The sequence below is a fragment of the Anomaloglossus baeobatrachus genome, chromosome 11, assembly GCF_048569485.1.
Source record: "Anomaloglossus baeobatrachus isolate aAnoBae1 chromosome 11, aAnoBae1.hap1, whole genome shotgun sequence".
Taxonomy (NCBI): domain Eukaryota; kingdom Metazoa; phylum Chordata; class Amphibia; order Anura; family Aromobatidae; genus Anomaloglossus; species Anomaloglossus baeobatrachus.
The window spans coordinates 189,162,164-189,183,212 of record NC_134363.1 but is presented as its reverse complement, the minus strand read 5'-3'; the positions used below and the strand labels follow the sequence as shown (position 1 = coordinate 189,183,212).

Below are 21,049 nucleotides of genomic sequence, written 5' to 3'. Positions count from 1 at the left end.
CGTACCCGCAGCAAAAACGCATGTGTTTTTTTTTCCGCATTTTGGACCGTTTTTTGTTGCGTTTTCCTGCGTTTTAACAATGCATTGCATGGGTGGAAAATGCAGAAAAAAAATTAACATGACCATTTTTTTTTCAGCTCAAAAATGCAGCTAAATAAAAAGTTGTGTGCGGACAGCAAAAATGAAAACTCATAGGCTTTGCTAGGGAAGCAAAGTCATGCAGTTTTGAGCCCAAAAACGCACCCGAAAAACGTAGCAAAAAACTCACTGTGCGCACATAGCCTGTGAATCCAGCTCTGGCGTGAGATATGCTTACACTAGAAAACAGCTAAATATGTGCCTATATTGCAGTACTGAGCAGTGTAGCTGTGAATACAACACCACTGTGAGGTGCGCACTAGAAAGCACCATCCGGGGCCCCTGTTAGTCTCTGCCTCCTCCCCCCCGCTATAGACGTCATCAGGCGGCTTCTGCAGTAAGCTCGCCGTCTATCTTGTTTTCAACAAAGGTGAATTTTAGCAACTGTTCAAAATAAATTAATTCAGGAGGTGAGTGGGAGAAGTGGCTCATAACTGGAGAAAGTAGATGTCTTCAATAAGTTGCTTCCATCCAGACATATATTGTTAAGCTTTCAGTCCCCCACTTTTTGTATCCTTCCACGCTCCTGTTTCCAGTTGCTTTCAGTCTCTATTGCTTTGTTGAGTGAGTGGCTGGGTCAGTGAAGTTTTAATTGCAAACCCCTAATGGATCCTAACATTTTCCTGCACTGATACATTGTAACAAACTATAAGCACAGGGCTACTGATCCATCTAATCCACAGATGATTGTGTAGAGTAGATGAGGCACCTATAGGTTTCACCCTCTGGATGTAAATAAATATATATATATATATATATATATATATATATATATATATATATATATATATATATATATATATATTTCATCGGAGACTAGCAGAGATTTAGAAACGGGTAAGGAATTTAAACAAAGTCTACGGGAAACACAGAACTTTTCCCTAAGTGATGATGGGGCCTCAGTTTTCTACAAATCTAAGTTTCCTGATTTTTCCATTTAAAACAAAACATTTTCACGAATGTTACTTTGATCTCTTGGTTTCGTAACGTGTATATTAAAGGATTTAGGAAAGGGGTGACGACTGTGTATATTAAGGAGAGAACCTTTAAGGCAATCACAGAGCGTCCAGAGGTCGGCACCATATACATACAGTGCCTACAAGTAGTATTCAACCCCCTGCAGATTTAGCAGGTTTGATAAGATGCAAATAAGTTAGAGCCTGCAAACTTCAAACAAGAGCAGGATTTATTAACAGATGCATAAATCTTACAAACCAACAAGTTATGTTGCTCAGTTAAATTTTAATAAATTTTCAACATAAAAGTGTGGGTCAATTATTATTCAACCCCTAGGTTTTAATATTTTGTGGAATAACCCTTGTTTGCAATTACAGCTAATAATCGTCTTTTATAAGACCTGATCAGGCCGGCACAGGTCTCTGGAGTTATCTTGGCCCACTCCTCCATGCAGATCTTCTCCAAGTTATCTAGGTTCTTTGGGTGTCTCATGTGGACTTTAATCTTGAGCTCCTTCCACAAGTTTTCAATTGGGTTAAGGTCAGGAGACTGACTAGGCCACTGCAACACCTTGATTTTTCCCCTCTTGAACCAGGCCTTGGTTTTCTTGGCTGTGTGTTTTGGGTCGTTGTCTTGTTGGAAGATGAAATGACGACCCATCTTAAGATCCTTGATGGAGGAGCGGAGGTTCTTGGCCAAAATCTCCAGGTAGGCCGTGCTATCCATCTTCCCATGGATGCGGACCAGATGGCCAGACCCCTTGGCTGAGAAACATCATCAGACCAGAGAACCTTGAACCAGTCTGTCTCAGAGTCCTCCAAGTGATCATGAGCAAACTGTAGACAAGCCTTGACATGACGCTTTGAAAGTAAAGGTACCTTACGGGCTCGTCTGGAATGGAGACCATTGCGGTGGAGTACGTTACTTATGGTATTGACTGAAACCAATGTCCCCACTGCCATGATCTTCCCGGAGCTCCTTCCTTGTTGTCCTTGGGTTCGCCTTGACTCTTCGGACAAGCCTGGCCTCGGCACGGGTGGAAACTTTCAAAGGCTGTCCAGGCTGTGGAAGGCTAACAGTAGTTCCATAAGCCTTCCACTTCCGGATGATGCTCCCAACAGTGGAGACAGGTAGGCCCAACTCCTTGGAAAGGGTTTTGTCCCCCTTGCCAGCCTTGTGACCCTCCACGATCTTGTCTCTGATGGCCTTGGAATGCTCCTTTGTCTTTCCCATGTTGATCAAGTATGAGTGCTGTTCACAAGTTTGGGGAGGGTCTTAATTAGTCAGAAAAGGCTGGAAAAAGAGATAATTAATCCAAACATGTGAAGCTCATTGTTCTTTGTGCCTGAAATACTTCTTAATACTTTAGGGGAACCAAACAGAGTTCTTGTGGTTTGAGGGGTTGAATAATAAATGACCCTCTGAATAAACTTTTCACAATTTAAAAAAAAAAAAAAAAAGAAATAACATTCTTTTTTGCTGCATTTCACACTTCCAGGCTGATCTACAGTCCAAATGTCACAATGCCAAGTTAATTCCGAATGTGTAAACCTGCTAAATCTGCAGGGGGTTGAATACTACTTGTAGGCACTGTAGCTATAAGCGACACGTAGTATATGGAGACAACAGTGAGGTGAGAGCTGCAGGTAGAGAACGCCTTCTGCCGTCCCGTCACTGTCGGGATCTTCATGATGACGGCCGCTATACAGACATAGCTGACAATGATGACCATAAAGGGTAGCAGGGTCACCGGAGACGTCAAGATGAGGTTAATAGTTTGTAAAAGTTGAGTATCGGAACAGGAAAGCTGGAGGATGGGCACAAAGTCACAGAAGAAATGGTCAATGATGTTCTCACCACAGAAGTTCAGTCTAGACATCAGAACTGCAATGGTCAATGTAATGCCGAAGATCAAAACCCAAGAGCCAAACGCCAGGAGGTGCCTCAGCTTTGTGCCCATGATACGTATATAAGACAGAGGGCGACAGATGGCCAAGTATCGATCGTAAGACATGACTGTCAGGAGAAGACATTCAGTGCCGGTGGAGACCCCAAAGAACTGGTACTGCGTGACACATTCAGGGAACGCTATGGAGCGGCCATTTCTCAAGATGATGTGGAGAAGACCGGGCACGATGTCAGTGGTGAGGAGCATGTCACACAGAGACAGGTGGCAGAGGAAGAAGTACATGGGGGACTCTCGGAGGTTACTGGAGGACACCAGAGCTATAATGATGAGGTTCCCAACCAAGCACAGAACATATCAAAAAAGAAGAAACTTCAGCTCTCCCCTCTTCACTCCCAAATCTTACCTCTGGTGCACGGAAACACCCTGACCTGCTGGAATTTCTCCTTTTCTTCAAGCACAGAACATAAACCAGCAAACACAGCAAGAACAGAGGGATCTGAAGACCATGGAGACCCTCGAAGCCAAGGAGGAAGAATTCAATGACAATAGTATGGTTCTTCTTCATCGTTGGTTCCTCAGACCTGAAACATCACAAAGCAATGAACACCTGAGATTTAATAATTGGCAAATCTATGATGGTCGCATAATCTTAAAGTGAACTTGTTAGCTGATCCATACTGCCCAAACCGCAGGAGCATAAATCACAGTCTGGCTGCACAATCATGGTGTGAGCCGCATGGAGCGGCTGACTGGTTCCCTTTATGGCGGCCCTTACGGAGGCTCTAGTGGTGATGTCCCAGGCAGCCGAATATAACGTGAAACATTCAGATGATATCCCATACGGCAATCCCTGTTATACTCCGCATATTCTAGAACATCATCTGGTTTATAGTTTCACTTTATGGGGCCCATTGGTTTCTGTCGATAGCTCTAGAATAAGATGGGCCTTTTCTGGGCTCTTCTCTCTACATTGTAGAGTCTAGTACACAACACAGTGGGGAACCCAGCCAAAGACCTCTGAAAATGGACATCATCTATGAAAATGGGCAAGTGACCCGATGGCGCTGCGGGCCTGGTCCTTCCTGGTACCTATCACAGCTGCCTGAACTACCTCTCTGGTGTAGCTCCATCATCTGGCCCGGTTGCATGGATTCGGGATACTATGGCTGCTTTCTCTCTACATTGGTGGTTGTTGATGAGCCTCTTGGATGATGTTTTTTGATTTGTGACCTATTTAGTATTAATCTTAATGGCAGACTCTTACATCATTGTCTAATAAGAGCTGCACAGAAACATCTCAAAGAAATAAATATGGAGTCATGAGGTGCTGATGTCAGGAAAATCCACACCAGAGTCAAAAATATAGGGTTTGTTTTTTTTATCAGTGTATGGTCTCAATGCAACGTTTTTATCCAAGTGCATGTGTCTCCTTTACCGGAGGGGAACGGCTCAGCGCGTTCATTATTAGGATTCTTCCCTAATGATTGCAAAATAAAATGCTGAAAACAGCCTAATAATAAGGAATCCATGGCGGCGGTGCCGGCCCCTGATGTCTAGATGTAACCTATTCGCAGCAGAGGCAGCAGGAACATCAGACAGGATGAGCTTCAGTCCTCCTCATTGTGTGCTGGGGCGGTGGGACCTGTCTGTGTAGACACAGCCCCCCTATACTGGTTACCCCAGCACTGACTCTTCCCCCGCCATCTTTATGCATCTTAAGACTTAACTGTTGGCTCTTGGTGATTCCTTTTTTTTGTCCTATTAAAGTGAAGAAAGTTTGAGCCATTTATAAAGTGTAATTCAGAGAATGAAGAGGAAAGGAGACCCCCGACGTGGCATCCCCCCAGCCCGGGCCTATGACCCCAAAACCGTCTACTAGTGGCTGATTATTGGCCATAATTGTGTTTCCCATCAGGTAATCCGCTTCCTTTCTGGACCTATAGGGTCCATCTTAAGAATATTTGAATACAATTAGTCATTTTCATTCTGAGAACTTCAGCGCTGATTCTGGGATAATGGACTGGAAACTTCGTACATGCAGCTTATTTTGTTGAGGGCACAGGTGGCCCCATCTATTACTGTGACAGCTGCACAGTCCATGCAGACAGAAGGATTACTTTTCTGTGGATCTTCATGTGAGTCCACATTAGAAAGGGAAAATAGAGAGATTGGAGAGAATTCAGACAAGACTTCGTCATCTACAGTGGACAAGTCAGAGATACAATTACAAAAAGGACAAACTTTGTGGAGTTTTCTAATGTGGTAGTGTGGAAAGTAAACCTGGAGTGGTGTGATCAAGAATAAAAACATTCAGCAAGAAGAGATCCTGTGGACAGACACAACTCCTTCATGAAAGGGGGCAGAATTTGGTGCCAATATCATTAATGGATGAATCCTTCCGGTCAGGCTGGTGGAGGTGCAGAAATGGTGGGGGGAAGGTTTTTGTGGCACACCCTGCCTCCTCTCATACCTGTAGATGGATGACCCCTTCCTGTCTGGCTGGTACAGTAGTGGGGGGAAGGTTTTCGTGGCACACCATAGGTCCTCCAATACCTGTGGATGGATGACCCCTTCATGTTTGGCTGGTACAGTAGTGGGAGGGAAGGTTTTCGTGGCACACCATAGGGTCCTCCAATACCTGTGGATGGATGACCCCTTCATGTCTGGCTGGTACAGTAGTGGGGGGAAGGTTTTCGTGGCACACCATAGGTCCTCCAATACCTGTGGATGGATGACCCCTTCATGTTTGGCTGGTACAGAAGTGGGAGGGAAGGTTTTCGTGGCACACCATAGGGTCCTCCAATACTTGTGGATGGATGACCCCTTCATGTCTGGCTGGTACAGTAGTGGGAGAAGGTTTTGTTGGCACACCATAGGTCCTCCAATACCTATAGATGGATGACCCCTTCCTGTCTGGCTGGTACAGTAGTGGGGGGAAGGTTTTGTTGGCACACCATAGGTCCTCCAATACCTATAGATGGTTGACCTTTTCCTGTCTGGCTGGTACAGTAGTGTATGGGGAAGGTTTTCTTGGCACACCGTAGGTCTCCCAATACCGATGGATGGATGACCCCTTCCTCTAATACCTGTGGATTGACATTAGGACTATAGGGCGTAACTTTTGGACTGGCCCAGTTCCTCTCTTCATGTCAGCTGTTTCACTTATGGAAGAAGGTCAATGCGCAATGATACAAGGGCACGGTCATGCATCCGTTTCAGGAACATAGCAGCAAGTTTTTGTTTTGTTTCTCAGACCGTAGTCATAAGACGCATCTCTGAGAAGACGTGGAGCAGGCTGGATACTGCCTGTCAGTATCTCCATCCCATGGTCCTGTCCACATGGGCTGATGTGTCTGCACAATCTGATCACCTGGTGGAATCTATGACGCGATGAATTGCTGCGGTTCTGAACACTACGCACTGATGCAGACACCTATGCCAATTGGTTTAAGCACGGACCGCTAATGCACGGCCTGGCACTTTTCCCCAAACCCAAATGTGACCACTTCATACATTTCTATGAGGTTGTCACTCTTGGGTCTGGAGACCTGCGGCCAGTCCGTGCATTGCAGTCTGAGATCGGACGGAAATCCATGGACGTCTGCATGAGCCCTATAGGAGGACACAATCTGCTGGTATATGGGGTGGCTCTAATAAATTGGCCATTCATTGTATATACTTTCACCTAGCACCTCATAATTTACCTGAGCTATAAATGTTCCCAAGACTAATATTTACATTTATGCCCGTCGCTGATGATAATGTGCCCTGTCTGAACTAATAGAAATATCTGGTGGAAGACTAATGAACCGATGGCTGCTGGGTGCATGTATTTGGCTATGTTCACATTTCCGTTGTTTTGCTTGCGTCAGGTCCGTCGTTGCGACGCAACGATCGATCTGTCATTTTTTGAGATGTCAACTGACTTCTTATTACCTGATACACCGCAATACAATGTAATGATGCAGCCTGAGGGGTTTGTGTGCAACAGATACAAATCTTTAGTTTTTGGGGCTCAGAACTGCTCCCCGATCAACGTAACCTGCCTAATGTCATAGCTACGGGACGAAACGCAGCATTACCACCTCGGCTCCACTGCAACATTCACCTCTATATAATGCTCTGCTCTGTATAGTGATATGTATATCAAAGTCACATTGTGGAATTGTCTTCAGGTCAACTGGACATGTTCCAGATTCTTGTGGTCAGTGAAGATGGTGACACGAAATTCAGCACCAAAAATCAGATGTTGGTACATCCATCACTACCAGATCACAATCATCAAATACAGAAGTCATCATGGCAGGAGAGAATTTCTCAGCAGAGGAGTCACACGGACACTTTCCTAACTTCTGGGAGAACCATGCCGACTCTAACCAAGGAGGTATCCTAAAAAATGATCTATTGGGATCCATGTGAACAAAAAAAATCAGGACTTGAAATGACCAAACGACTATGAAGAACACGCGATTGGTTTCCTTCACAGCCCGATGAAGGGCTTAAGGCGGCGTTACACGCTACAATTTATCTGACACTATGTCGTCGTGGTCACGGATTCTGTGACGCACATCCGGCATCCTTAGTGACGTCGTTGTTGCGTGTGACACCTATGAGCGACTCCGAACGATCGCAAATAGGTTGAAAATCGTGGATCATTGACACGTCGTTCACTTTCAAAATATTGTTCATCGTTTGGAACACAGCAGACATATTGCTACGTTTGACACCCTGCCAACGACGAACAACATCCACACAACCGCCTTGGTCAAACAATATATCGCTGAACGATGTTGCGTCGTTTGTGAGATGTGTACGTGTGACCGCTAATAAATGACCTATGTGCGATCTCGGCAAATCGTAACTACGATCTGGGCGTGTCACATCGCTAATGAGATCGTCAGATAAATCGTAGCGTGTAACAGGGCCTTTACAGTCAAAAGGCTGCTACAAATAATGTATGGAGAGATGGCCGAAGGCAAGTCTCGGTCAGAGCAACAAGGGGTGAAATAACAGTGGATGGTAGTACTTTGCACAGTCAAAAATATCTGAGGAGCCTTCAGCAAATGGGAGATTGCCACGTTGTTATTCACAGAGACTTATTGTGGATCCATGCAATGCCCTCCAGAAGAAATGGTGTACCCAGGAGAAGAGTCTTGTGTTATGAACAGCCACTTCTACTTCTTGATCTTCTCACAAAGTCACATAGAGAACCTCGGAGGAGATACTACTGACTGTTGAAAGATCCCGGAAGCATAGAAGAGACTGATAAGCATCACTGGGTATTCATCGTGCCCACCCCAATTGTTCCAACTTTCCTCCTCTTTACACTCAATAACATTGCAGCCCCTATGCCAGTATTCTAGCGTAAATAAATGTTAAAAAGTTTTAAAACTTTGGCACAACTCAAGCTATGCCAAAATAGTTGCGGATTTTGTCATTCTCTTGCCGTTTTTAGCAGCAGCCCTGACAAAGTGTCCGGAGCTGGGACGGGCGCATGATGACAGCTGTCAAGTTCCTTTTTGAGCGGTGACGTTTACTCCACCGCGGACTGTAGTAGGATTTGTGGCGAGGTGAACACAGAGGTGAAAACCAGTCGTCTGAAACTCCATGAGGACTTGGGGAATCACAGGGAAAGTTTTCTGGACCAAAGGGGTTTGGTTGAAAGGTGTCTACATGATTATAGATTCCCACAGAGCCTGTGAAAGGTCTTGTTGGCAGTGAAGCATGGTGGTCTCTGCAGGTTTGGGACTGTATCTCTGCAAATGGAGTTGGGAATTTGGTCAGGATTATTGGCATTACCAATGCTGAGGAATCCAGGCAGATATTTATCTCTCATGCAATATCATCAGGGAGGCATCTGGCTCCAAATTTATTCCCCAGCAGGACGATGACCCCAAACATCCAGCCAGTGTCATTAAGAACTTTAGCGTAAAGAACAAGGAGTCTTAGAAGTGATGATATGGCCTCCGGTATTGCTTCTTCTAAGCTACAATTGGTTTGGCGCTGGCTGCACTCAGGTTCAAAATCTAAGGAGTTTTCTCATTATGCACCTGTAGCCCCCACATGGAGGTATGAGTTTTTCACGTGAGATTCCCTGCAGATTGCTTGTGGTCTTTTCAAAGTACTTCACTATTTTAATATTGGCCAGTGGGCATTATTGGTTGATGGTTGCTAAAAGAGGATATGTAGAAGACCACCCTCATCAAACCAATGGGACGGTTCAAATTTCTGTAAATGCCCTTTGGTCTCACAAAGACCCCAGCCGTTCTTCACGGGCTTTATAAGGTGTCGGTAGCTTAATTTTGAGTGTCTGTTAATCCAAGCAGATGACATCTTTATTTTTTTAGCTCCCTTGTCGGAACATCTGAAGAGGGTGGACTTGGTGATGTCTGGGCTGATGGTGAGACCCAGAGAGCGTCATCTGATCGGAGAAGGCATCGAGTACCTGAGACACGCGGTGGTGACCAACTTTTTAGCTTGAAGGTGTGAGCAATGCAGCAGCGACCCATGCTCAACAATGTGACCGGGCTCCGGGCTGTAATGCATGTGGGTCATGAAAACTTTACCAATGTGCTTTTACCCCTTCTATGCTCCTTTTAAGTGCGTCCACTCCAAGAGCAACAAAAATAAAAGCAAAAGAAATAGAAGCAGATCAGCCCTTCCGTGTCCCGAAAAGATTGTTGTATGTGCTCCTATCCTTCCCTTACATGAATAAACCTCGCCTGATCGTGAAGAACACCAATGGATGGAGAGAGGAACCCTGAAAACTGCAGATCATTTTAGTTGTAACTTTTAATAGAATAGGCTGTTACTGAGATGTTCTCCCCAATCTTGTTGAGGGCTAGGTTAGTACTGTAGATTGACCACAATTTCCTGAGGCAATCGCTCACACGGAGTTTTGCACAATGCACAAATTTTGCCGACTGTCATGGCGTCATCGGTCTCTGTTCACACTGCAAATTTGACACTTCGCCCGATGGTTTCTTTGGTGTCTGGGATCAACACAGGTACACTCGGGCATCAACCTGCTGTGTGCTGATTCATAGGCAGGCTAGCAAGAGTTAATCTCTGCTTGTGAGGCTCCTTTGATCACATGTTTTGGGGAGGGCAATCACTTCTGCTCCCCTCCTACCCATTTATGCTGGAGGAAATCTTCTACCCATGCCAGCTATAGTTTTTTTTGTGTTGATCTGTGAGCTTTGGTGTCCCGAACTTTTTGGTGAAAGTGTTGCTTTTTGCTTGGGATTGTTGTGGAGTTTACTCCTGTTATCTTTTTACTTCATTCCTGCTCTTGTTTTCCTCCTAGTTTCTTATTGTCTTATACCGCTGTATGATTTCCTCTATCCGTCTATGTCAGTGGGTTTTATCTCACTCCTGTCCTGTCCCTCCCTGGGGAAGGAGGAAGGTGTATCAGATCAGGACTGATCAGGAGCAGGGCCAGGAAGGGGACTCTGGCCTCGCCACCATTAGGAGTATCCCTGAGATTAGGGATAAATTAGGGCCCCCAAGCTTAAGGGTCAGCGTCGCTGCCCCAGTTTCCCTCTAACCCATAGTCATCGTGACACAATCTCTGAAAAACAACTGCTCCAACAGAGAAACTGGTTGGCCCTAAATAGAAATGTGCAATGCCAGCAGGGGATGTTAACACCTAGACAGAACGTACCGGGCAAGTTGTGCTTCTAGAGAATGAGGTGAGAGGGGAGTTTGAATGCAAGATAATATAGAGAGATAATATAGAGAGATAATATAGAGAGATAATATAGAGAGATAATATAGAGAATGCTTGAGCTCGGATGAAGCTGCCAAAGTTACAACCTTTAGAGAACAAGCTCCGAGACAAGAAGCAAACTTTCTATGCTGGTGTTAATGGACTATTAGACTATAAGGGTCCATACAGTGACTCAAGTATTTCTACAGGGCCACAAATATGTGCTGGTCCATAGAGTAAGCCACACAGGCCTGGTGGAAGAATTGGAACATGTCTTATGGTCGCCTAGACCAGTTACGGTGAGACAAAGCTCCATGTCTAGAGGAGAAGATGATTGAAGAGTTTTGGTGGCTGTACCAAACAAGAAGAGTGCACACTACAGCCTACCACCTCCTGAGAAATGGCTTTTACAATTGCATTTATTGAATCCTATTTGAGAACCTCGGATGACCAGAAGGCGAGGTGGCCAAACTATATTGCAACATACCGCAGTGCATTCTGCCCCAGGATACTCTATCGAACGTCTATTGTTTGGCAAGAATGGACAATGCCCCTATCAATGTGATAACGTCAGTGAAAAGTGCATATCACAGAGCTGGATGCACAAGCATCAAAGGGAGGCGTGGGAAAATCTACCACTTGACTGAATAAGCCGCAGTTTCGGTGATTGGCTATGCTTGCTGCAAACTCCTTAATTAGAGGGATCTGTAAGGAATAATCGCTACTCTGAAGCCGTTGCAGACCAAACTGAAATATTACAATGTTTTAGCCCATATCTAACATTTAATTTTCCATTTTTATCTTAAAACCTACGAAACCTCTCAAATTTACAATGATTTCACCCTGCAGACAAGGAGATGTGATGCCACCATCTACCACTAGGCGTCACTATGATGACGGTGAATTTGTGAATTCCTTTTATCGCTGTGATCCGATATAAGGTGTTTTTGATATATTATAAGTATGTAAATGACTTCTCCGTGAAGAAGCAAACTAGGCATCTCCTCAAAGAAAAACAATGTCTCCTTAGACCTCCATTATAGGCCACGCACGTGGCTAACTGATACCCCGCTCTGCACGAAAGAGGCATACTGTCACGCTCCCCGGCTCCCCTGCTAGGCTCCCCGGCTCCCCTGCCAAGCTCCCCGGCTCCTCTGCCATGCTCCCCGGCTCCCCTGCCTTGCTTACTGGCTCCCCTGCCACGCTTCCCCGCTCTCAGGTCGCGCTCCGCCGCTCCCGTGCCAGGCTTCCCGGTCCCCCGCTCCACAGCCTTCCTGCTCCATCGCCTGCGGTCCCCAGGCAGCCCGGTCCCCGCTCCCGGCGCCCGTCGGGAACTCGGCCCCAGCCCGGCTCTCCTGCCTCCTGTTCACCGCTCCCTGCTCTGGCTTCTGGCACCCGGGCTTCGCGCATGCGCATTAGGGCGCGCGCGCGGTCATTGACCCTCTCTTAAAGGGCCAGTGTCCTCCAACAGGATATTGAAGAATCAGGCACAGGGTATATAGGGGAATCCTTTCCAAGTGGGCAGGGCCTGTTCTTCGTGTTTTGCTAAGCTAGGAGTCAGGTCTCCTTGTGTCTTGCAGTGTACTTACCTATCTCTCTCCTAGAGCCGCTCCTGCCTCGCCATCCGGTCCTGACGATTCCCGAACCCCGAACGGTGACTGTCCGCCATCCCGTCAGTCCATACCATCTCTGATCCCTGTGGTGACCCGTCTTCTCGCTCCGTCGGTTCCGGACTCTGCCTGACAACATCTCGGCCTCCGAACCTGAGCTCCGTCATCCGGACTACCTTCGGTGACTCCGTGGTCCCAGGGACTTCTACACTCCACTCCTTTGAACGGACTGTCCTGCTACCTGTAGTGCTCCGGCTACTGGACCCCTTGCCTTCAGTGAGGTGTTCGGCCCAGTGGATCCACCTCCTGGGTCTGCCCGTCCACCTGGCCCTAACACATATGAACCCAAAATGGCCATAAGCGGATGGCTGCCTTTTATTTTGGAATTAGTTTGGCTAAATTTCCATCAGGGTCCATACACATTAGATATGTAGTATAATGTCCCCTAATAATGGCTTGCCTGATATAATACTGTATGTGGGTAATCTATAAGAAGCACCATTATAATGTATCTGATGCATTGCTGAGCTGCACCTACCGTATATGTACACCTGATCTGGATGACATTTTGTGCCACCACTCATGGATGTATCTGCTATACACTGTGTGCAGAATTATTAGGCAATTGAGTATTTTGATCACATGATACTTTTTATACATGTTGTCCTACTCCAAGCTGTATAGGCTGAGAGACAACTACCAATGAAGTAAATCCGGTGATGTGCATCTCTGTAATGAGGAGGGGTGCGGTGTAATGACATCAACACCCTATATAAGGGGTGCTTAATTATTAGGCAACTTACTTTCCTTTGGCAAAATGGGTCAGAAGAGAGATTTGACAGGCTCTGAAAAGTCCAAAATTGTGAGATGTCTTGCAGAGGGACGCAGCAGTCTTGAAATTGCCAAACTTTTGAAGTGTGATCACCGAACAATCAAGCGTTTCATGGCAAATAGCCAACAGGGTCGCAAGAAGTGTGTTGGGCAAAAAATGCGCAAAATAACTGCCCATGAATTGAGGAAAATCAAGCGTGAAGCTGCCAAGATGCCATTATTTGCCATGAGTTTGGCCATATTTCAGAGCTGCAACGTTACTGGAGTATCACAAAGCACATGGGCTGGGATCATCAAAAATCAACTTGTGGGACATTTTTGGGTTGAGGATGAGTGAAGCTCAACTCCCAGACCTACTGCCAGTTTCTGGAAGACATCTTCTTAAAGCAGTGGTACAGGAAGAAGTTACTATCGTTCAAGAAACACATGATTTTCATGCAGGACAATGCTCCATCACATGCATCCAACTACTCCACAGCGTGGCTGGCCAGTAAAGGTCTAAAAGATGAAAAAATAATGACATGGCCCCCTTGTTCACCTGATCTGAACCCCATAGAGAACCTGTGGTGCCTCATAAAATGTGAGATCTACAGGGAGGGAAAACAGTCCACCTCTGGGAGCAGTGTCTGGAGGCTGTGGTGGCTGCTGCACGCAATGTTGATGGTAAACAGATCAAGCAATGACAGAATCTATGGATGGTCGGCTGCTGAGTCTCATCATAAAGAAAGGGGGCTATATTGGGCACTCCTTTTTTGGGGTTTTGTTTTTGCATGTCAGAAAAGTTTATTTCTAAATTTTGTGCAGTTATATTGGTTTACCTGGTGACAATAAACAAGTGAGATGGGAATATAATTGGTTTTTATTAAGTTTCCTAATAATTCTGCACAGTAATAGTCACCTGCACAAACAGATTCTCCTAAGATCGCCAAATCTAGAAAACCTCACTCCAACTGCCAAAAATATTAAGCTTTGATATTTGAGTCTTTTGGGTTTACTGAGAACATAGTTGTTGATCAATAATAAAAAAAAATCCTCTAAAATACAACCTGCCTAATAATCCTGCACACAGTGTATATGTGCAGTCATTATTTGTACAGCCGTCATCCTAAAGGATTGCATCATGTGTGCTATTAAATCATCATTGTTCCCTCACTGGCTGCTCCTCAGGATTTGCAGAAGAAACTTTGTTTTAGTTGGGTATAAGATTGTATCTTTCTCTTGTGCCTCAAGTCTCCGCATGTCAGTGTCCTGTACCCTAAGGCCCTAATTCCTCAAGACCGGCATTGCTCACACCAGGCTCGATGTGGAGGCGAGGGGTGGATTAATTAAAACTATAGTTAGAGACTAGAGTAGGATTCGTGGCACAAGGTTTGCATGAGTTAGTCGAGTAGGCATCGCCATGCCCAAAGTTAGTAAGAAACTGGTGTGAAAATGCCAAAAGTTCCCACCTTTTTGCTCATCCTTGTATTGGACAAATATGTTGTGACTTCTCAAAAAATAACATTAGAGTATATATGTCAGTGTCATTACCCTGTACCCCGAGTGTCAGTGTGTCGTTATATTCAATCCAAAGAGTTTGTGTGAGTCATTACCATGTACCCCAATTATCCGTCTCATTATCCTGTACCCCAATTATCCGTCTCATTATCCTGTACCCCAAATATCAGTCTCATAATCCTGTAGCCCAAGTGTTAATATTATGCCAACTTCATATGGTAAAAAAGGATATTCCACCTATTATCAGCAAGGAAAGATCTTGAAAAAAGCGCGTAATAAAAGAAAACTATTTGAAAGTTGCAGAAGTTTTCATTGTATAATGATCACGCTTCACTTACACAGGATTGATTCCGGATCTTTGCGTTTTGCGTTTATTGTTTCTGGAAGCCTAATTTATTTTTGTTTTTCCATTTCAAACAAACCACTTTCACGAATGTTACTTTGATCTCTTGGTTTCGTAACGTGTATATTAAAGGGTTAAGAAAAGGGGTGACGACTGTGTATATTAAGGAGAGAACCTTTAAGGCAATCACAGAGCGTCCAGAGGTCGGCACCATATATATAGCTATAAGCGACACGTAGTATATGGAGACAACGGTGAGGTGAGAGCTGCAGGTAGAGAACGCCTTCTGCCGTCCCGTCAGTGTCGGGATCTTCATGATGACGGCCGCTATACAGACATAGCTGACAATGATGACCATAAAGGGTAGCAGGGTCACCGGAGCCGTCAAGATGAGGTCAATAGTTTGTAACAATCGAGTGTCCGAGCAGGAAAGCTGGAGGATGGGTACAAAGTCACAGAAGAAATGGTCAATGATGTTCTCACCACAGAAGTTGAGTCTAGACATCAGAACTGCAATGGTCAATGTGATGCTGAAGCTCAGACCCCAGGAGCCAAACGCCAGGAGGTGCCTCAGCCTGGTATCCATGATTGGTATATAAGACAGAGGGCGACAGATGGCCAAGTATCGATCGTAAGACATGACTGTCAGGAGAAGACATTCAGCTCCAGTAGTTGCCCCAAAGAACTGGAACTGGGTGAAGCATTCAGGGAACGATATGGAGCGGCCATTTCTCAAGATGATGTGAAGAAGACCGGGCACGATGTCAGTGGTGAGGAGCATGTCACACAGAGACAGGTGGCAGAGGAAGAAGTACATGGGGGACTCTCGGAGGTGACTGGAGGACACCAGAGCTATAATGATGAGGTTCCCAACCAAGCACAGAACATAAACCAGCAAACACAGCAAAAACAGAGGGATCTGAAGACCATGGAGACCCCCGAAGCCAAGGACCAAGAATTCAATGACAATAGTATGGTTCTTCTTCATTCTGCTGTAATCAGAACGGAAATGTTATCACTTTAATCAACAATTTATTCTGATTCTAAAATCTACGGTATGTCTATGACTGAGGTCAGTGCAATCACAAGAAGCACATAGCCTTAACTGTCTGCGGCGCACTAAGGCTCAGATGTCCTGGTGTCCATCTCTAAAATGTGAAATGTTCAGATAATCAAAGCGTGATCCCTACGTACGTCATACAAAGGGTCAACACAGTATTTATCAAGCATCTTTTAGGTTATATGCTCAGCCTAAGGGAGTTTTGTATCAGTATTCCTAAATTAAGGTGCTCCTGAATCCAATCACCCCCAGGAAGGTGGGTGAGGGAGATGGGTGAGGTGGCCCTCTGTTTGGATAACATGGCATTAGGAAATGCATTAACCTGGACACAAATCAGTTGAGAGACATTTGTCATGGCTCTGATCCGCGGTGCTCCGCTATTTAGCCGAGCATGTGTTCTTTTTTGTATATGTTCTAGTGGACGGGCTGTTCCGTCCTCAGGTCCTGCGCTGGTGTTGGGATGGTCCTCCCCTCAGGCACCTTGTTCCAGGTGATTGCTTCATTTTGGAGCAACGTTCCCCGGAACACCGCCAGTCATAGTTTCCGCTTTGCAGTGAGTGCCCTGGTTCCTGTATGTGCTTGTTCTGATCTTGTTTCCCTACCCCGGATCTGTGTTAACCTTCTCTGCCTGTTCCCCCGCCTCTGATGTTACCCTTCCGGTTTCTGACCTCTGGCCCGTACTCTGACTTTGACCCTGCTCTCTCTCTTACTTGCACCCTGACTTTGGCTTTGCTTCTCCCCTGTGTTCCATATGTGACCTCCTGGCTCCAGACCTTGGCTTGTTTGACTTCCCCTCCACTAGCTGTATTTAGTGACACATGAGGCCGGAGTCTGAGGAGCACAGTTTTTCCATAATGTGAAGATTTGAGAAATCCTGAGTAAACTAACTGTAAAATAAATATAATAGAGAGATTCCAGTTGTGGAGACACGGGGCTCAGTGGGCGCTCTCGTCCACTAAAACCCGCCGCCTTTAGAAAGACAGCGTGGCTCAGGGCTCATCCCAACTGAACGCCGGCCTCCTTAACCGTGGGCGTAACACTACTCAGACAACACAGGATGAGGGAACCACAATAATTAGACTTTATTGGATCCCCAAACAATTAACGGCACATAACACATAATCAGCAAAACACACAAATGTAACAGGCAACAGAGTCTCACCCTTCCGCTGGCTCACCAGGGATTAGAATATCCATGCCTCACAGGATCCAAGCTGTCTGAGGTCTGCAAAGTCTGTAACAGGTGACTGAACTGTCTCAACCTGAGTGTCCTCCTTAGGTAGTCCTGGTTTGATGTTACAATCCTGGCAGCCGGAGTCGAAATCCCTAGGCTGTGGATATGGTCTCCAACCGGATCCGGAGTCCCTAGATTGAAGCCATAAGATGTCCTGATCCTCCAGTCAGCTCCAAAGAGCTTAGACTGGATCCATCAACCATCATCAACAACCCCTGGTGGCTTAAAGAAGTCCCTTTTATAGCCACAGCCTTCCACTTAGATACACTGCGTCCTCATCGATTGGTTGGACAAGATCACCTCTCCCATTGGATGAATCTCAAGCTGCATAGACAATGTTCATTTAAATGATATGGGTAGAAATACTGAGGGTGTACATGTAAACTGGGAGTCACCGACTAGACAATGGCTACTAAGGTAATTACATTATCAATACACAACTACAATACAATGGTTACTGGAAATGTCTGGAGAACAATACGTCTAGCTTTCAGTGGCCAACACAATTACATTGAGTCAACAAGAGTCTTGTAAAAACAATGAGGGACTTCTCCCCCATCTATAGACAATCTATCATGCTGTCTGGGTGGATTTTAAGAAACTTTAACCCATGAGAGTCCATGTCGTCACACCAGTGTCCGTGAACGGCTACGAAATTATGAGTAGCCCACAGTATGCCATGTCAAAAAGCCCTCTGCTGCCTGGTCTTCTTGAATATTATGGATTATTGAACATCTGCTTGGTTCCCCACTACTGTGATTGCTGTAGTTTTAGTTCAGCCATGAAATAACATGTTACCCATCTGGAATACCCCCCTGCCGATGGTCCCCCAAAAATCTGCCCCTTTGGAATGGCCGTCATCACCAGGACTGGTTCCGTGGGCTTGGGATGGTCGGGCTGAATTCTCTGCTCATAGCTCCTGGCTGAGGTTTTATAGTTTGTAGACCATTATGTACTCATTTTAATGAATGACTCTTACATTACTGTTTAATGGGCTTTAGCTGCAGCAGAAATATCTCAAAGACGCAAATAGTGATGGATGAAGGGATGACGTCAGGAAAATCAGCCCCATGGACTCTTCATATTGGCATATCAGTGGTGTAATTGGCCGGACGGGAGCCGTTACTATGTCTGAGGAGAGGAACCAGAGGGGGAATCATCGCCTCCATTTCAGTACATGAAAGATATGAACCAATAAACCATTGGGGTCTATAAGATGTGGACCATGTCCAGAAGGAGGATGAGGGTCACTGTGCAGGTTGTTTTGGGGCTCCCTATCTATGATGTGGTTTACTTCCTGTGATTTTAGAATTTATCATCTTCTTAATCCAAACATAATTGCTACAAAGAATGACGGTGACTTTGGCGGCTGTGGACACCCATATACTGTACGTGACCCCCGTGAGATCGCAGCAGGAACGTCAAGCATGATAAGTAACAAGTCCTAATCATTATGTTTGCTGAGTAATGGGATCTATTTGGGCTTGTTGACCCCAGAATTGACAGTCCCCATCTTTAGTCCTATGACCCACCGCTGTTCTAGATCCAACAAGATTGTGTAGTTACATCACGTTCAGCTGCATCTAACCTGTAATACATGATCCATAATCATTTATACCCCAAATTGTCCTCCGTAAGGTCCTAGGAAAAAATAAAGAATTGCCCATGCTTTGTATTGATCATTTGAGTCATTTTTTTAAGTGGTATTCAGAGGATGAAGAAGAAAGGAAACCCTGACGTGACACCACCCAGCGTGGACAGATTGCCCAAAACCCTCTATCAATGGCGGCTATTTGCCCAAACGAAAACCACCTTCATGCTGGGCCATAGGGTGAACTCGATGGACTTGTGTCTACTTTCAACCTAAAAAATTATAAAAAAGGGGGGAAACCAAAGTATCTTCAATGGCCTTTACTCGGCACGAAGATTCTTCATAAAGGGTGTAATACCGGTAATCGTACGAATGTGACTGATCGAACACTGCTCAGCAATAAGAAAACATAGAGGTAAGGTAGAGACATTAGAGAAGAAAGAAGAGCAAGGACGAGGGAAAGAACGTCGGGGAAGCTCCGGGTGCACGGCAATTTGTGGATTCAAAACATAGATTGTGATTTGTGATTGATTAGGAAGTGAAATAGAAGAATGAAGTATCAGATTATTTCATGGTGACGTGTACTGGACCTGTACTTTACATATGACGGCTCCTAAGCCGGGCACAAATGGGGCAATTTTAGGGTGATTTTGGTAATTATCCAAATCACACTCTGCGATACACAAGAGCGTTCACACGGGTTGGATACTCCATCCATCTGAACTCCATCTGGGTAATATACTTATGTGTTAAACATACAGTGGGTATGGAAAGTATTCAGACCCCTTTAAATTTTTCACTTTTTGTTTCATTGCAGCCATTTGGTAAATCCAAAAAAAATTCTTTTTTTCTCATTAATGTACACTTTGCCCCCATCTTGTCAGGGAAAAAAAACAGAAATATAGAAATTTTTGCAAATTCATTAAACAAGAAAAACTGAAATATCGCATGGTCATACGTATTCAGCCCCTTTGCTCAGTATATCACATGGTCATAAGTATTCAGCCCCTTTGCTCAGACACTCATATGTAAGTCCCATGCTGTCCATTTCCTTGTGATCCTCCTTGAGATGGTTCTTCTCCTTCATTGGGGTCCAGCTGTGTGTAATTACACTGATAGGTGTGCGCCTTTCCAAATCACGTCCTATCTATATAAGACCTCACAGCTCACACTGTATGTCACACCAAATGAGAATCATGAGGTCAAAGGAACTGCCCAAGGAGCTCAGAGACAGAATTGTGGCAAGCCACAGATCTGGCCAAGGTTACAAAAGAATTTCTGCAGTGCTCAAGGTTCCTAAGATCACAGTGGCCTCCATAATCCTTAAATGGAAGACGTTTGGGACCATCAGAACTCCCCCTAGACCTGGCCGTCCAGCCAAACTGAGCAATCGTGGGAGAAGATCCTTGGTGAGAGAGGTAAAGAAGAACCCCAAGATCACTGACGCTGAGCTCCAGAGATTCAGTAGGGACATGGGAGAAAGTTCCACAAAGTCTACTATCATTGCAGCCCTCCACCAGTCGGGCCTTTATGGCAGAGTGGCCCGATGGAAGCCTCTCCCCAATGCAAGACATATAAAAGCCGCATAGAGTTTGCAAAAAAACACATGAAGGACTCCCAGACTATGAGAAATAAGATTCTCTGGTCTGATGAGACGAAGATAGATCTTTTTGGTGGTAATTCTAAGAGGTATGTGTGGAGAAAACACACCTGCCCAATATAATCCCCACAGTGAAGCATGGTGGTGGCAGCATTATGCTATGGGGGCAGGGACAGAACAACTGGTTACAATTGTAGGAAAGATGAATGCGGCCAAGTACATGGAGATCCTGGAAGAAAACCTCTTCCAGATGCTCTGGACCTCAGACTTGGTCGAAGGTTCACCTTCCAACAAGACAATGACCCTAAGCACACAGCTAAAATAACAAAGGAGCTGCTACAGGACAACTCTGTGACCATTCTTGACCGGCCCAGCCACAGCCCTGACCTAAACCCAATTGAGCATCTCTGGAGAGACCTGAAAATGGCGTCCACCAACGTTCACCATCCAACCTGACGAAACTAGAGAGGATCTGCAAGGAAGAATGGCCGAGGATCCCCAAATCCAGGATCCCAAGAAGACTCATGGCTGTACTAACTCAAAAGGAAGGTGCCTCTACTCAATACTGAGC

General features: G+C 45.4%; 2 protein-coding genes across 2 annotated transcripts; both read right to left on the bottom strand.

Moving 5' to 3' along the window:
- Positions 1 to 1,053: 1,053 nt before the first annotated feature.
- LOC142255924 (olfactory receptor 1M1-like) lies at positions 1,054 to 3,355 on the bottom strand (the record flags this gene model as incomplete). The annotated part of the gene is made up of 3 exons (XM_075327371.1): positions 1,054 to 1,234; positions 2,476 to 2,481; positions 2,703 to 3,355. Coding segments are annotated over 3 exons (840 nt in total), but the record flags the coding sequence as incomplete, so codon positions are not given.
- A 5,820-nt stretch (positions 3,356 to 9,175) lies between these two features.
- On the bottom strand, positions 9,176 to 15,981 carry LOC142255923 (olfactory receptor 1M1-like). Its single transcript, XM_075327370.1, has 2 exons — positions 15,091 to 15,981; positions 9,176 to 9,355 (listed from the first exon to the last, which is right to left on the bottom strand). The coding sequence occupies exons 1-2, from the start codon at positions 15,979 to 15,981 to the stop codon at positions 9,176 to 9,178; spliced, it is 1,071 nt and encodes a 356-aa protein (XP_075183485.1).
- Positions 15,982 to 21,049: the final 5,068 nt, after the last annotated feature.